The 18,366-nt window shown below is 37.4% G+C and overlaps 1 protein-coding gene across 1 annotated transcript in view; it reads right to left on the reverse strand.

Moving 5' to 3' along the window:
• Positions 1–388: 388 nt before the first annotated feature.
• The window catches only part of AGMO (alkylglycerol monooxygenase), a 182,965-nt gene continuing 164,987 nt past the window's right edge, over positions 389–18,366 (reverse strand). The window contains exon 13 of the mRNA XM_054384821.1: positions 389–469. Coding sequence (XP_054240796.1) covers positions 389–469 — 81 coding nt within the window. The remainder of the gene's footprint in view (positions 470–18,366) is intronic.

Below are 18,366 nucleotides of genomic sequence, written 5' to 3' on the forward strand. Positions count from 1 at the left end.
AGGAAGACAGTCACTTTACACCAGGTTACAAGTATGATTTTAATTATTCCTCTTGTGAAAAATACTTTTCACATAAGATTTCTAATGAAATCAATGCAAAATGTGATTATAGATGGTTCCCAAGACTTTGTAATCTCTTCCATGTAAAATGTGAATAAACATTTTATTTAAATGGGGGGGAAATTAGATATTATTCTAAAAAAGCAAATAAAAATTAATACACAACCTAATGAATCTTTCAAACCTTCATATGAAATCATGAAATTCTCGTATCATACGTGAAATGGTTGCAATTCAGTAGGATTCATGACTGATTAATTCCAAAGAACTTAGGAAGATTATTCCAAAGTGCTGTTTCTGCAATTAAAGTTGTGTTAGATCTGCTCTTTCAGTGAAGTTTTTCTTTGGATGAAGGATTCTGCTTCATAATTTGGATTCCCCAAAACACAGCACAGAGGGAAAACAACACCTAAAACACAGAATTTAAAATTAGAAACAGTATATAATTATTTTTTTAATTATACTTGTCTGTAAACATAATGAATGAGTGAAAAGAGAGCTCTTGAACAGAAAAATTATACAAAAATTCTTTTCATATTGATAAATTCTCCTTACAAATGTATGCTTTCTTTTTCTATTACTCTTCGTTGTGCACATTCCTCTTTGAATTTGTTCTTCCTCGATACCAAAACAAGATAAATGGCAAAGTCTGCATGACCTTCCCTACTTTGTAATTTAGTTTGGATTTGGAGTACTCAAAGTCATATATAACAAGACAGGGCAATAGCAACACCAGCTGTGACAGAAGGCAGGTGTAAAAATGTTAACTTTTTTTTTTTTTTTTTTAGCAAATGATCTGAAGAATGCTGACATTGCAAGTTGCATGGTAGGATAGGAATACCCAAAGCAGACTTGAATCTATGGCAAAAGATATGTTCTAGCTGCAGTACAACAGATCAGTACTTATTCCCCAACCTGCATTTTAAAATGAGATATAAACTATACCTGGCTATGTTCATCTGGGGTTTTTCGTTGGTGGATTTTAATGCCAGATCTAATTTTTTTTTTCCCATTAGTTTATTTGCTGAAGACTGGGTTGGCGTAAGCAGGAATACTTTGAGAGTACAGTCTAATTCAGGTAATAGCTTTGTTTAAAAAACAAGAGCAGGATAAAAAGTGTGGGCATGATTGCCCTTTAAGTTTCTCTAATCCATAACATTTCAAAATTTTGGCACTTGTTATGGGTTACTGAAGCAAGTGAAATTTTTTACTGTTAGTTAAAACATTACATTTGTTCTGAAATATATTTTGTTCAGGTGATTTTTTTTATTTTGTCTGATGGGACAGAGAAAACTGAAAAGGAAGGGAATTTTGGGGTCATATCAGGATCATTATTTTTTTGGGTTAATTTGCAATCAAAAGGTGCTCAATAGGGGAGCTCCAATTCTAATATCGACATAATTTAACATTCAACATTTAACAATGCATGACACAGGAATCTACTTCTGTCCTCATCTCCACAGTCACTCATCAAAGTACGTAAGACTTGAATGTCCAATATAAATAATAAATGACCATAACACCTAAAATTTTGTACTCATTGAAGGAAAGGTGATGAAATCAAGTCTGATCCTTCTCACAACCTGTTTGAGACAGGTGCAGGCTTTACGTTATCTACGCATTTTAGTAGCACAAGATGACAATAACAAAATGTATCAGTAAATAGAATTCCAATTAAAATAATAAAAAAAAAATCCAGTCCCCATTCAGCCTCCATCAAGACAAATTCCCTTCAGTTGTTTTCTGTGAAAGCTTAAATTCTACTTCAGCAAGGGTAGGCTATCTACTGTGTTTACAACACCTGATGACACTGTGGTCCTGTATTTGTGGTGCCATTTCTACTAAAGACTCATAAAATTCTCACCAAAAGACTTGTAAGAGTTTCAGACCTTTAGGTATGAAAGATTTTACAATTTTTTTTTCTTCTTCTTCTTGTATTATCACAAACACCTTGTAAAACTGCATAACTCTCTTTTACAGCTATAGAATGGAAAGACTTTTGAAGCAGTGCTGCAGGCACATACTCTCTGTGTTTTGAGGGATGCTTTATTTCTATGCTGAGATGCCTCGTAGGAGAAAATTAACTACAAATAACTATCTGTATTTCTGATTTAGCTGTTATATAATTGGGATGAGCGTGAATCATTCTTTGTCGTGCTATCTCCAGAAACAGAACTTATCCACTTGTCATAATTAGTGCTTCTCTGACACGTTGCTAAACTCCTTTCATTCCTCACCTCAGAAAGATCACTCCTATTCCTGGAAGATGCATTAAATATAGAAGTATTTCATTTTCAGAAGAAGCACGTTTAAGCACATTTAATGACTGAGGTGCAGGGCATTTGTAGGGGATTAATGACTGCTGGGAGATATCACCTGAAGAAGCAGAACCATGGGCCATTAAGCCCCAGGAAATGTCCTCAGCTAAAGATGGTTATTGCTATTATAGCCTGAAAATGAAAAAAACATCTCAGGTGAATTTTTCTTTTTAAAATGGAGTGATGCAATTTTGTCTTTCTTAATTAAATTCCTTATTGTGAATTTCTTAAAGCAGGCAATCACTGCTTGTGGGGGTGTATTTCAAATTGCAGTTATTACATCCAGAATGAAAAACCACATACTGCACATTGTGGATCTGCAGAACTAGTTTGGCTTCATGATTCTATAAAGGTATTGATTCACTGCCTATCAACATCAGGACTGCCAGTACTCGATGGAAATAACGTATTCATAAAACAATAATGCTGCAAGGTTGTGGGGGACAGGATTTGAGAAAAAAATCAAACATAAGGGAAAAGAATTAAGAGGCCACATCCTCCCTTGCATGAGAGTGATTCTGGCTGGGTCTACTGCTATAATGCTGACCTACCCTGAACAGAGCCAGCTGTATGTGGCTACCAAGCAGAAACTTGCTGTGTAGGTTGGAGTTCAGTTTCTTTTGATTGCTGCTACATATTCTGGAGTTACAAGGCTTGACCCTCTTGAAAGAATGGTGCAATCAGGTGATGTCAGCAATGGAAAGCTGAGAGAATATGTGCCAGAATTTTGAGCAGACAGTAGTGTGGGCAGCAGGAAGCAGCAGAAGAGTTTTCCACCAGGCAGCCTGAACTATAGTTGACCAGTATTTTCTAATGCCCTTGAGAAAACATATTTTCTAAATTTTATGTGCAGATATTTTGCATTTTCTGTTCAATTTTCTCAAACTGTAACAGGTTGGTTTGGAGCCTTCTTGGGGTTTTTTGGTTGGTTGTTTTTTTTTTCTTCCTTTGCAGTTTCCACGTTATTGTCACAGAAATTCTCATTATTGTATTGTCCAAACCAAGTAATATTTGTCCTTTGATAAAAATATTCACATATCACAGAATGCATATCAGTTTCCTAATTCAAGATAGAATTAAATAGTATACTTTTTTCTATTTTTTCATATGAAGAAAAGTTCCTCCACAAATAAGAAAAGAGTTTAATTTCTGTATTGAAATCAAAAAGTAACTTAGACGGTGGACATATACAGAATAGCCAGGCCTAAAAGCAGAATTTCTCAAAACCATATATTCAACAAAGTAAAATGCAAACTTTTGCCACCTTAATATAAACACTTGCTACATTTACCTGTTCAAGTAACTATAAATTAATTATATAACTATAAATTAATTATAGGCTATTCTTGAGACTGCTGGAAAATGATTGTGCTTTTCCAAATATTTACATTGCCACCTTCTACACAGTCTATTTCCATACATCCCACACTCCCTCTCTGAATAAGCCTACAGAAATGTAAATAACACTATTCACAGGAACAAAGGTAGCTTAAATAATGGATTCACTGCAGTACTAAGTCTGTTCTTCATGGGAAATCCCCACTGGAGTGATCAAAGTTTATCAGGCTGTGAAGTACTTTAAAATCATTAGCTACATTCAGGCACCCACTTCTGCTTGATTAGCTTTCTTGCTGATCACTAATGTTATTTTCTGATATTTTGGGTTTTGTAACAGCTTTGTATATCTGAGTAGCCTAGACATGGTGTCTTTCCCCTTGCAGATTTCACCTGGATAGAATTAGAACGCTTTGCATACTGATCTAGAAATGTAGACAAATGCTCAACGTTAGCCTTGCTTTAAGGAGGGAGAAGAGGCTCAGACCACACCACCTCAGATAATTTCCAATCTAAATCATTCAATGATTCTCTGCTGTTTATCGGAGAAGACAAAAATGTCTTCTGCCCACACATGTTAACTCCAAACTTTGCTGCAGAGACAGTCTCCAGTTGTGCAGAAAATTTGCTATATCTGCAGTACCATGCTTACATGAATGGGTTATGTTTTTGATACTCAGTTCTCTGAACAGCTCTGTGCTGGGTAGTGTATTCCTAGCTCTGTAGAGGGTTCAGGAAGATCAGCACATCCACATATTTCATTAGCTTGCAGTCTTGGTACTGGCAAATGTGATAAACCCTGACCCCTCTCAATGTATGCCCTCATTACTGACCCCTCTCAATTGTTAAATTCATAATGCAAATTAAACATAGTTAAGGTGCTTTTTATATTCTTTATCTACAAATCTGGACATAGCTTCTTCAAAGGCATCAGAACTAATTTCATACTATCTGTATTAGTGAGAGAGTAGTTTTTAGGCTCTCAGAAGGTAACATCATCGTCCTTTCCTAGTAAAGATGGAGACCATTAACTGATGCGACAGTTAACTTAAAAATAGTAACATAAATAACAAAATGGTTGAATAAACTCTAGTGCCTAAATGGTGTAGTTATCATCAATATTATTGCTGCTTTCCCACTTCTCTAGACAGGGGAGCTTCAGGTGCTGACAATGCAGTCTGAAGCTGGTAGAGAAATGCCATGGCATTAACTGCAGATCCAGAAACCACTGATCTTGTATGGTGCAGAGATCAAAAAGATTGCACTAGCAAAAACAGTTGCTATAACAATTCTTGGAAAGGGAAACCAGGAAACAAGAAGGCTCTTTCTCCTTGTGATGCCTTCCATACACTTAGAAGAAGAAGGAGAAGGAAATGACAAGCTTATTTTTTTGTTGTTGTTAGATGAAAGAGCTATGGATAGCAAGGAACAGGGACAACTACAACAGTAGTGGCTTCACATCATTTGTCCAAGACTTCTGTAAAAGTAGCAAAATGTCTGGAAATTCTCCATAAAGGTTTGTGACACACATTCAGACTATTGGTGTAGCACATCAAGCAAGTTTAGGACATCCCTGACAAGGTCTGTTTTAAGAGTCTGTCGGCCCACATGTAATTAAGCTAAGTTTTTTCAACCCCCACAACACATATTGATAGTAAACTCATAGGCTGGTTTCTTGCTAATAGGATATACCTCATTAGTTTTATACTTCATTATTAACAGATAATGAGAAAATAATAGCAAAGTAGAATATACATTACCTATCTATTTCATTCAATGCTTTAAACATTCCTTCTATTAAAATACAGTTCAAGTCTCTAAATCTAGAAAAGTTCATGAAAACAGAGGCTGAAAAAGCCCCAGTATCTTAAAAGGCTTATGTTACCTATCCAGGAAAGACAAAGAAAGATCTGGAGAAAGGGTATCTATTCCTCAGTGCTTTCACAGCTGGGCACATCCCCACTATGAAATCAAGTGCACTGCAGAGATGCCTGAGCTAGTAAGGACATAAGCTGCTAAATCTCTCTCAGCACAGCACCAGGTTGACTCAGTCTTTCCTGGCTTAGCACACAAGCTAGAAATTCACCTCCCTTAGCTACATACATGGGGATTTTTACATAGGCAGCGTTACTGCAGTTATATTTAGACTGAAAATGGCTTACGTGCATCCAGTGCAGTATCTTGCATCTCCACTCAAGAGAAACCAGACCACTGCTTCTCAAATCACTAGTGTAGATATATGCATCCTATTGAACTGTTACCTATGAAATTCCTTCTCTCTTGGGTCACAGAATAATCCACAACCTAAGCACTAGGATTAGGAAGGTTTTACCTCATTCCCCAAAAGACAAAAAAACCCACAATAAATTGGGAAGTTTTGCTGTCAGTCATGTGAATAGGAACTCCAAAGCATGTTAATAATTATAAAATCTTCTCCTTGTGATGAGCTAATGCAAGCAGAAGATGGTATCAACATTATACTAATTAACATATGGCATAGCTTCAATAGGAAATTGTTACCTAGCTCCATTTATAAATTCCTAGATGATTCTAAAATGTTTAGACATCTCAAATTGTCCCCAAAGTAAAATGCTGTTAAACAAACAAAAAAAAAATATTCTTTGCTGTTCAATGAACATTTAAAAGTAACTTCTAGACCAAGTCCATTTCATTGTTTTGCAAATGCAGGGGAAAAAAAATAAATTAATAATTACAAATTGTCATTCATCAGGTAAGCTTAAAAATGTCATAAAACCTGCAAACAAAATATATACTTTGTTACACACTATAGAGTATGGTCATATCATAGATTTGCTGTTTATCATTCTTTCAGCTGCTTGAGTTTCATTTTTTGAAAACAGAGTTCTGAAAAACAAGTTTTAGGATCACCACTTTTAGAAGGCCTTAATTCTGAATGTCACATTTAAAATTTTAAACAGTCTTAAACTTTTCAACATCCATTTTTCCTCAGATTTGAGAAATACGAGGCATGGAAATGTTGCCATTTATTGTATTTTAGATGAACAATTAAAAATAAAGCTTTCACAAAAGTTAAGATTAAAAAAAAAACCTTAACCTCCAAACATACCAGTTCAATCTGTTGCAGGCTAACAGGCCAAACAAGATTGAGAGAGTTATTAATAGCTGTTTGTTGCAGAAATGAAATATTTGAGATAGTGCTGTCTCAGTTTGGCTAAAGCTGTTGAGTTTATTTTCTTAAATATTTAAACAGGAAACGTACCCAGTGAGATGAAACATTTCATTTACTTTTATGCCTGTCAGCAGCTGTAGCATAATTACATATACCCCACTGCATCACTTACAGCTCAAACACAAGCTGTAAGGTAAACCAGACATCTGCAAAGAACTATTTCACTTCATAGCATACTATCTAAATAATATGGAAAGAGCAGTTAAATCTTCCTTATGCAAGAAATATGAAGCTCATTTTACTTTAATCAACAGTTTACTGCAAAGATCTTAAATTTAATCAAATTTAGGCTTAAAGAATTCCATGTTTTTAAACGCAATTCTCTATGAGAGAAAGGCTGGACTTGAATATTTGTGGGATAAGAAAGGGGATTCTTTCTAAACAGTCATATGTGTAGAAAAAAAATTAGGTAGTATGCTGCTTCATCTTGTGTTGATGTAAGTTTTTTACTTAAAAGTTGGGGCAAAATCATTTAAAGGAGCCCATGCAGGAGGGATCTCTGCTTTATACCTGTATCCTTGTTTGAAAATACAGGAAAATGACAGCTACAGGAAAAAAAATTACTGTAGTTTGCATGTGTGTGGGGGGAAAAAGTTAAACATAACATTTCAGAATTACATAGCTGTGTAGCCTTCACCAAACAAGCATCTATAGAGACAATTCAGCCTCCAAACTTAATTTTTATGTCAGTTTAATATAATACTATACTGACATTGCAGGGAAAACATTAGGTAAGTCAGTGTCTAATCTCTCCATCATTAGCAGACATGAAATATTGTACATTTCTACACAGATGGTTTCATTTCAGTGTGGCTATTGTGTGTAAGCACCCTGGCAGGGTGGTCAACAGAACCAAGAGTGCTCTGTCAGCGTGGAGAGCTCTGACAAAGGTGGAAGATCTCTGCTCGCTGGTATACCAGTATCCTCTAGAGAGAAAGTTGAGTAGCTATGAGCTCCAAAATGGGAATTTTTCCATTGTGTGGGGAAAAAAAATGAAAAAACAAAACCAAACCAAAAAAAAAAAACCCCAGCCTTTAACTATAACCCACAGACATTAGATCACTGACAGGAAAAACTTTGCTGCAGATGTTGAAAAGAAGTGATGGGAAAAAGCTGGCTACTGTGACTAATGGCAAATGTGAAAGGAGTAAGAATGTGCAGAGAGGGACAAAAGAATTGAGTGACAAGCAGAAGGGATTTCCAGCACAGCAGGCAAACACCAGAAAAGTATTCAGGAAAGACAGAAGAAGATCAAGGCTAAACGCCATTTGAGACCAAGATTGCTTTTAAAGCCAACATGTTGTTAAATGAATCCTTGCACTGAAAAATAAAACCAAAAGATAAAACCAAACAAAATTAAACTGATCACCCTCAAAAACCCCAAACAAACAATCTCTCCCAACTTCTGAACAAAGGAACTGGGTTAATATCAATTGATATTGTAAAGGACAAATCTAGCCATAGAAGATAAATGCCCAAGTTAAAGATAGACAGAACACACCCATCCTGTTGCCAATCCTCTTTGGACGCCAAAAGCAGTAAACTGTGACTGTTTTTAAGTTCCAAGGAGAAGAAAAATGTGCTGATGTCAGTCCAGCCCTCTGTCCATCCCTTTACATGGAAAAGTAGATCTCCTTCTGGCTACTGGTGTCTCTCTTTCTTGCCTGCTCTGAAGACACTCTTCCTGTGCTCTGGCTTGTTGCTTCTATTCTTATCCAGGGAAACTCCCATTCCCAAAACTCATCTTTTCATTATATAAAAGTTGTTGTTATCATCATTAACCACAGATATATTCAAATGGGATAAATCACTGATATTCATTATGTCAAGCCAATATAGTTGTATTATTTAATTAGCTTATGGAAAAAGAAATAAATTAATGGAAGTGATCCATGTGACTCTCTACTAGGAAAACTTGGAGAACATGATCTAATTGAAACTTCTGCACAGAGTGTGGAAGAGAGTGGAAAAAGAAAGAAGAAAGAATCAATTATTATATCACAAAATGAGAGGGAAATCCAGATTTAGGTGAAAAAGCAGGCATGTATATCATAAGATTTCTAAAATAAAAAAAAAGGACTATGAAACATCTTTCATTTCCTGGAAAACAGGAGATTTCATAATATTTTAAAAAAATATATATACATGGAGACAGTGAAGAAAATGTGTAATTTAATAGAAATGAAAGATACTAGGCTTAAGAAAAACCAAATATATAAACATGCAGTGATTAATTAGTTAGGAGTACATCAGAAAAAAATGTGTCTCAAGCACACAGTGCTGATACAAAAAGATTCCAATATCAGTGTGGAAGATATTAACAGAAGTATTTCATTTAGTCCATAGGTATTGAGCCAGTTTACTGAGAGGTGATGAAGCCTTTAAGAAAAACACAGATAAGCTGGATATAGTTGTGAAGCAGACAAGAAGAATGAGAAAAGGTTGAGGAAAAGCTGATCTGTGTGAAAATATTATATAAGCATAGAGCCGTTTTTAAAATCATTGAGTCCAACCATTATCTACTTCTGCCAAGTCTGGTGCTAAACCACGTCCCTTAGCATTACATCTATGGATGGGTCTTTACACACCTCCAGGGATGGTGATTCAACTACCTCCATGGGGTGCCTATTCCAGTGTTTGAGGATCCCTTCAGTGAAGAAGTTTCCTCTACTATTCAATCTAAACCTCCCTGGTGCAACTTGAGGCCATTTCCCATCTCCTATCACTTGTCACCAGGTAGAAGAGACCAACATCAGCCTCGCTACAACCTCCTTTCAGAGAGCAATAAGGTCATCCCTCAGCCTCCTTTTTTCTCCAGACTAAACAACCCCAGTTCCTTCAGTCACTCTTCAGAAGACCTGTGCTCCAGACCCTTCATAAACTTTGCTGCTCTTCTCTGGACCCACTCCAGCACCTTGATATCTTTCTTGTACTGAGAGCCCCAAAAGTAATCACACTACTCACAGGGTGGCCTCATTAGTGCTGAGTACAGGGGGACAATCACTTCCCTGGTCCTGCTGATCACACTATTCCTGATACAGGTCAGGATGCCAGCATGTATCTGTGGTGTAGCTGTACCAGGATGTATCTATGGTGTAGCCTGGCATTTCTGTTTATTCACAAGGAATACAAAAGGACTCTTCACCTCTAACTAACACTTGCTAAGATCTGCTTTGCCAACAGTGGTTAATAAAGATGAGTCTACCTAGCACTAACTAATGTTAGTAACTTCTTTTGTAATAACCAGCATTATGCACGATTTCACCTATTTCATTCTCAAATGTAGTTGTCACCTTACTAAAGGGATGAGAAGCAGGATCTGCTGCTGCTTTGATTTTTTTCCTCCCAGTTTCTGGCATTGAACATGGTTGAACTTGCCTCCTGTCAGAGTAGTAAGTAGGGATCGTTATATTTCTAGATCAGCTTTCGCTGGCTTTTCACACAAGAGCTGTAAAGACTGACAACCTAAGCATGAGCCAGTTCACTCCTATTTTCCATTCAGCACACTCTCTACACTAAAACCATGGGACTGCTTATTCAAAATCATTTGCCTTTGAGACTGAAAGAATAATCAAGAAGTTATGGTAAAAGGCTGAGACACTAGGGTATTGAATCTTCATTCTTTGCCACAGACTAGGCAGTATGTAACAAGACACTTAGTTTTCACAGTTTCTTAGCTACAAAACAATGATTCTGTTTCCTCAAAAAGGAGTTATTTTGCAACCCCTATTTTACTAAAACGTAAGATAGTTTCATTCACTGCAGTAATGTTGAGGACACAAAGATGTGTCAAAAGGACATAGATTTGACCCCCTCTGATCCTTTCCTCTGAAAAGCCTCATATCAATAATTCTAAACTCATACTTCCTTTTTTTTTTTTCATTTTTTTCCCCCTTCTATTACATTTCAACAAACGTGTACTTAGATAAATACAACAGACATTCTAAAAAATCATATAATTCCATGCTTTTTTCATACTGCTCCAGCTATGGGACAATCTTAGTTCCATAACTCATGGCACTAGCCACATGAAGAGGTAAAACTGTTGTGAAAATTTGTTTCCATCTCATTATTATATTGGTTTAAAAATAACTCACAAATTACTTACTATTAACAATTTCAGATTTTTGGAAAATAACACCAATACAGTCTTTAGTTTTCCAGAAATATATACTTTTCTTATTTTAAGATTTTGGGGTGGGTTGTTTTTTTTTGTTTTTTTTTTTTTTTTTTTGGTTGTTGTTTTTGTGAGGTTTTGGGAGAGGGGTGGTGTTTTGTTTTTTTTTTGGGTGAGGGGTGTTCCCTTATTCTGAAAAATGGATTAAAAAGGATGTTGTGCCCTAAACATGCTTGTCTTGGAAAAGCTACTTGGTATTGTTGTATTTGTATGTCAAAGGGAAGACTGAAGTCTCAACAATTGTTAACCTCTCCCATGGTGTGCTAATAAAAGGTCAGAAGCTCACATGTGGCTTGCAGCACGGGGAATTTCAGTGTTCTGCCAGGGATGGGATTGCCCAAATGGTTTCTCTCATAAGTTTTATGCCATAAACTGTATCCTACTCAGCTTGCTGTGCCAAAACTGGACCCAAGGGTATCCAAAGTCTTGGCTGACGGGAAAAAATGAGCGCTTCCTATGGAAGCCACAGCTGTTTTCCTGAGAGAGAGAGATCGAGCACACATGTTCGAATATTTCTCTACTTTCCGTTTCTGACTACCTGTTCTGGCAGCAGTTCAGAGAAAGGGGGAGGACAGAGGCACGCATCCAGCTGCTTTCAATAAGCCTTGGCAGCACAGGTACTGATGGCGTGAACACTAAAAATGTTCAGAATGGAATTTTTTCTGGATTTCAAACTATAAAAAAAGGTGAGAGCATGCACTAATGCTCCCCATCTTGAGCAGAAATTTAATGATCAGGATAAAGACCTTTGTCACGAAAACAGGGAGGACCGTTTCAGGGGGGAAAGTGTAACTGCATACTATTGAAAAGAGATCACTCATAGAAGTGTGTGTATCTGTATACACATTACTACACAGAAATTCAAGTGCAAATATCAAAATATGTATATTCTATGCATTTTCTAGAAAGATTTGTTTCTTCCTTCAGACTGTAGACTGAATGTCATAATATGGATTTCATTTTGAATTATGGGGCCACATTTATCCCTAGTGTAACTCTCTGAAGTCAAAGAAAATACACATGCAAAGCTGTACTATATGTTGATCTGACCCAGAATTGTATATAACATCAGTCACCTCATATATTTCCTCAAAATCACATTAGGATGCACCTCATGATACTGTTTAGGAATTATTCATATGTGCTGCTTTTTGTCTATACATATTGATGTCCAATGAAGTTTTCAGATATTCTTGCTCAAAAGTCTATGCTTCTGTTCTGAACAGGTTACACAGCTGAACTGAAGCCCTTATATTGACACTACTGAACATTTTCCTCTAGTTCTACAAGTATTTCTTAAATGGACTTAATCAGTCCAACCGAAGCACAATTAAGTAATGCAAGTAAAAACAGAACAGTAAATATAGCTGGTAAGTAAACAGCATATACACAAGACTGTAAAAACCTTGGATTTAACAGCTATTCTTTATTCAGTGAATCAACAGAAGCATTATCAGTTAAATTTACAGTTCACTAGTTCATTTGCTTATTTTAAGGACGTCTCCGTCAGTATTGCTTACAGCCACACCTGTTTGCTACCTGCAGTGCTCAGTCAGTGCCTGCCCCTTCTGTCACAGCCTCTCTTCCTTTGAAATGAAGAAACATCTGGCTATAGATATAGCAAGTAAGCAGATGATCAACGTTGTCTGCAAAAAGCTTTGGGAAAGAGCAGCTCCACAGAGGTGGTAATTCTCCCCAATAAACAGTCCAAAAGGTATTCTCCCACAAACCATCTGAATGATGTTTGCTTAAAGACTTTTAGCAGGCTGCTTGAACAGCTACTGACGAGTCTTCCTCAGGGCTCCCTTCTCTGCCCCATTGATCAAGACTTCATTTACATTCAGTTGCAAAATTTAGTTGGGTTTTGTCTGGATTATTGCCTAGACACCAATTTCTACTTCAGCTCAATCAAACTACGGTACCAGTGTTAATTCCACTAAGAGCTAAGCTGCTCTCCTAGCTGGTACATTCCCCAGACACAGCAACAGCTTTGGCTTGACAGCTTCCACAAAGGTATTCTGTTATTGAGTGCCAGAGTGCTCCTTCAGACCAGAAAAGCTAGATCCACTCTGAGAAGTGATCTCATAGCTCAGCCATGCCAGCTACTGCTCCCCTCTTAGAGGCAGAAACCACCAGCAAGATGGATCATGTAAGAGTCCTTTAAGGAATGGAACAAGAGGAAGAAAGTGGTTTTGCTTGACCAAACCATGAGAAGTCAGCAAGTCTGAGCTGGTAAGGAAGCTGCAAATTTGGAAAAAGAACTACTATATTTAAGCCACACCTTGCCTAAAACTGTTCAAACAGGGGAAAGACTTATGGGAATTTTGCTGTCTGTATTGTACACCAGAGCTTGATTCTGCCCTGTTTCTTCTTTGCAACTCATTCATTTCACTTCCAAAAGAACCAGTGCCTGACCTTTTCTGCTTTCTTGTCCTAATATTTATAACAGAATCCACTCTTCTAGTAGCTAAAATCTGAGCAATCCTTCATTTTTTCTCCAAAATAAGTCAGAGGTCTTTTAAAATATCAGATGGCTACTAAGATAAAGTGTCCCTTTCTGACAATAAGAAATCCCCCATTACCTTTTAAATAAGAATGTAATAATTTTTAATTGTTCATTAAGGATAAAAGATATTTTGCTGATGGCTAATGGTATAGGGAATAGTGCATGTTTATCTCTAGTTTGTTTAGTTGTTTTAAATATTTTGCTGTGCTAGCTCTTAATTATTCTTCCACCCTTCAAGTGACTTGTAAGGAATTATTTTGTCTTTATTAAATGAATCTCCTATTTATACGTCCTCCAAGCACTCTCAGAATAGCTTTTTGCATATACATCAGTCAAATCATACTTTCATCAGTACTATAAAAACACAACATTATTTTTCTTTTTTGTTGAAAGCCTGCATACTTCAATACTGAATCATACAGAAAATATGAAAATAAGTGTTATCATAAAAATCATTAGAACAGGAGAGTGAAAGAGGACAGGGTTAAAGAAGCGTAGACACACTTCTGACTAATATATATATGTATATGATATAAGACCTAATCTTGCAACCCTTACAAAAATGATCTTACTAAAGTCTGTATGTGGAGGCACATAAAAATTGCAGGACTAACCCTGAAAGGCTGAAAGAAATCCACTTATTTTTTTCAGCTATGAGAATAAATATTGCATCATAAAACAAACGATGTCCAGATGAGTAAAATAACTTAGCAACAAGATAAAGTTATAGGAGACTTATAGGCACATCTATAGTGATGACATAATAGAATCTAAGGAGAGGCTGTTACAGACGGTTTGGAGGATGGCATTGAGTCTCTTCAGGATTGTTAAAGAAATTATTGCTAGATACTGCAGGAAGATTAGTCTCTGTCTAAAGGGATTTGCTACTGATATCATAACAGCACCATCAGAGAGAACCAGTTTTTAGGAGAAAGGAAAAGCCAAGTGCTTTAAAAAGTGACTTAAAAGCACCTCCAGCTGCCACTAAATAGAGACAAAGAAATTAACGAGCTATCCACAGACTGAAATAAAGCATATCACAGTGTACAGTATTATGCAAATGCTTTCAGGAACAAGGATAAAAATGAAGACCCAAACAAGTCTCAACACAGTATGGTGTATATTTGAACATTAGGTCTTCCTTAACTAAACTCACACAACGATTTAAATGCACTGGTTTCTCCTGGCTGTAACTAGTAGCTTTCTAAAGGACCTTATTACAGGGCTGATTGTGATCCACAGAAAAAGCATTGGATCAACATGCTGTGCTCACCAAGCTGTCAGCCATGCTAAAATAATGGGGAACTGTAGCATGGGTGGTGGCTCCCAGAGGATCTCTGCATCCACTATGGGCAAGCTGGACCTGGCAGCTTCCACAGGATGCTACGGAGCAACGGTTAAGGCCATTTTGCAACAGTGTCCTTGTGGACAGTTTTCAAAACAGGCCTTGAATGGGCTTATTGTAAAGTTCTTCTCCCACACACATTCAGAACAAGTAATAACTGTAAAATGAAAAAATTTTCATGTTTTTATGATTTTTTCCAGTGGTTTGCCAGTCTTATGAAGTCAAAGTCTATTGATTCCTATGTAATTTTATATTCAGTATGAAAAGACAATTGTCTAGAAAATGTGAAAGAGAAAGGTGTAACATTTATTTATATATCTTTAATATAGCTAACCAATTTTAGAGAAAAAAATTTTAAAAGCACAACTAATCAGATCAATATTAATTATTTTAATGTTCTCTTTATGAAGCACTGTACTGGGACATATCCATTTAAAAACAAATAAAATGGGAATTCTATTTTGATGGTGTAAAATCCTACCGTAAGTTGTCCAGAGGGTGTGGTTGATTAAAAATGAAATAAAATGAGTTGTGTGACGTGCATAGCTGGAAGTAGAAAATAAGGGTAAACACACATACAATCATCATTATTCTGTCAAAACATACTGAAGTTTTTGCATGGGATTGATATGACCGGACCATATCACAAAGATGAGTGGGGAGGAAGAACTTCTCAACTCAAAAGTTGTAACTGAGAGAGACCTCTAGAGACCTGCTGGAGAGAATCCAACAGAGAGCCACAAGGATAATTAGGGGACTTGAGCATCTCCCCTATGAAGAGAGACTGAGATCCTTGGGTCTGTTTAGTCTTGAGAAGACTGAGAGGGGATCTGATCAATGTCTATAAATATCTGAGGGGTGGGTGTCAAGTGGAGGGGGCCAGGCTCTTTTCGGTGGTTCACAGTGATAAGACAAGGAACAATGGGTTCAAACTAGAACATAGAAGATTTCACCTCAACATGAGGAGAAACTTCTGTGCAGTGAGGGTGACAGAGCACTGGAACAGGCTCCCCAGGGGGGTTGTGGAGTCTCCTTCTCTGGAGACTTTCAAAACCCACCTGCATGTGTTCCTGTGCAGACTGTCCTAAGTGATCCTGCTCTGGAAGGGGGGTTGGACCTGATGATCTCTTGAGGTCCTTTCCAACCTCTGATATACTGTGAGACTGTGTGATACTGTGATACTGCAAATTGGATTTAAGTTTTATTTCTTGGTTTTAGCACTAGAAAAATGCAGTTGAAAATCAGTTATCTCCACAAAAAGGTTTCCTAGGCCTCCGCAAGGTATGTTTCAATGTACTCTTAAAAGAATAATTTATTCAACACATTTCAACCCTTCTGTTATACACAAATTTTATGGAAACAGAATGACTCACAATAGATTTATTAATCAAAATTATTTGGCTATTTCCTTACAGATTCTGATTTTCCTAGAGATCATGACTGATTACAAATGCTTGATGTGTCTGCATCATATTATTAACTCATTTTTTTCTATTCTATCAATGCTAAACATATGTCTGACCTTGTATGAAGACATCCTATCGTATTCCAGACATCTGCCCTGTACAAACTTATAAGCTGCTTGACAGCTTTTGGAAAGGCAGTCCCTGAGAAGCCTCCAAGAACTGCCTCTGATCTCTTGAGTCCAGTTGAGTCTATCTGGTGCATCAAGTCTAACACAAGAGTTTTTATAGCTACTGGTAACTAGGCAAAAGCATGCACAGGTTTAACAGTATCCAACAACCCTGATTCTCCAGCTGAAACAATCAAATAGAAATTTATAACTTTGTTGATTGGGAACAATCTTTGGCATAAATATTGAATTATCTTGGAGAAACTGGCTACTCGTGGCTTGGACAGGCATACTTTTTCCTGGGGGGAAAAAAAAAATAAAGTCTGGATGGCTGAGTCCAAAGAGTTGTGGTGAATGGAGTTAAATCCAATTGGCAGCTGGTCACAAATGGTGTTCCACAGGGCTCGGTACAGTACTGAGACCAGTTCTGCTTAATAACTTTGTCAAGGATCTCAATGAGAGGATAGAGTGCACCCTCAGTAAATCTGAAGATTACTCCAAGCTGGGCAGGAGTGTCAATCTGCTGGAGGGTGGGAATGCTCTACAGAGGGGCCTGGACAGACTGGATCAATGGGCCAAGCCCAGCTGTATGAGGTTCAACAAGGGCAAATGCCAGGTCCTGCACTTGGATCACGACACCCCACGCAACAGGGGCAGAGTGGCTGGAAAGCTGCCTGGCAGAAAACAGCCTGGGGGTGTTGGTCGGTAGCCGTCTGTACATGAGCCAGCAGCGTGCTCAGCCAGGGCAGCCAACAGCATATCAGAAACAGTGTGGCCAGCAGGACCAGCAAAATGGTTGTCTCCCTGTAGTCGGCACTGGTGAGGTCACACCTTGAGTACTGTATTCAGTTTAGGGGCCTTCACTACAAGAAAGACATTGAGGTGCTGAAGTGAGTCCAAAGAAGGGCAACAAATTTTATGAGAGGTTTGGAGAACAGATATTATGAGGAGCACCTGAAGGAATGGAGTTGTTTATACTAAAGAAGAGGAGGCTGAGGGGAGACCATATCACTCTCTATGACCTGAAAGGAGGGTAGAATGAGATGGGTGTCAGATTGTTACTTACAATGCTTGTAAGTAACAAGCATTAAGACAAGAGGAAATGGCCTCAAGCTGACTCAGGAGGGTTTTAGATGAGACATTAGGAAAAAATTCTTCACTGAAAGGATTGTAAAGCATTAGTATAGCCTGTCCAGGAAAGCAGTGGAGTCATCACCTCTAGAGGTATTTAAAAGAGGTGTAGCTATGGCATTTAGGGACATGGTTTCTTGGTAGACCTGGCTATGTTGGGTTAACAGTTGGATCTTAAGGGTCTTTTCCAATCTAAATGATAGAGCGAGACTGGAATTCTTGAATTCCTATTTCTCAAGTCATAGTAAACAGGCAAACTATTCTAGCTGTGCTCACTCAAATTTGGCTCCTGGTTCATGCAGTAGTGGGTTTCCTAAAGCCTTACACAGAAAAGACTTGCAACCTGCCATCATCAGGTCAAACAAGGTGGAAGAAGCACCATTCAGAAAGAAGGCACAAGGAGACATATTTACTCATTTAGTGACTACTATCTTCTCAATGCTAAAGAGAGAACAAAAAAGCAGGAGGTCAGCAGCATCTGCATGTTGGTATATATCCCTTGTTAAGCTTACAGAACTTAAAAAGATAAAAAGGCTCTGGGGACACATCACAAATGTATAAAGCACAATGAAAATTTGCCTCTTCCACAGAACAGCAGTAGAACTCTTATAACTTTGTTTTTGCTGCTCTCCTGAGGAAAACTCTCCTCACACACTGATAGTTAAATTCACTTCATAATTCTGACTCTCTTTCCCGCTCCCCCCTCTTCT

The sequence above is a fragment of the Indicator indicator genome, chromosome 11 (assembly GCF_027791375.1).
Source record: "Indicator indicator isolate 239-I01 chromosome 11, UM_Iind_1.1, whole genome shotgun sequence".
Lineage (NCBI taxonomy): Eukaryota > Metazoa > Chordata > Aves > Piciformes > Indicatoridae > Indicator > Indicator indicator.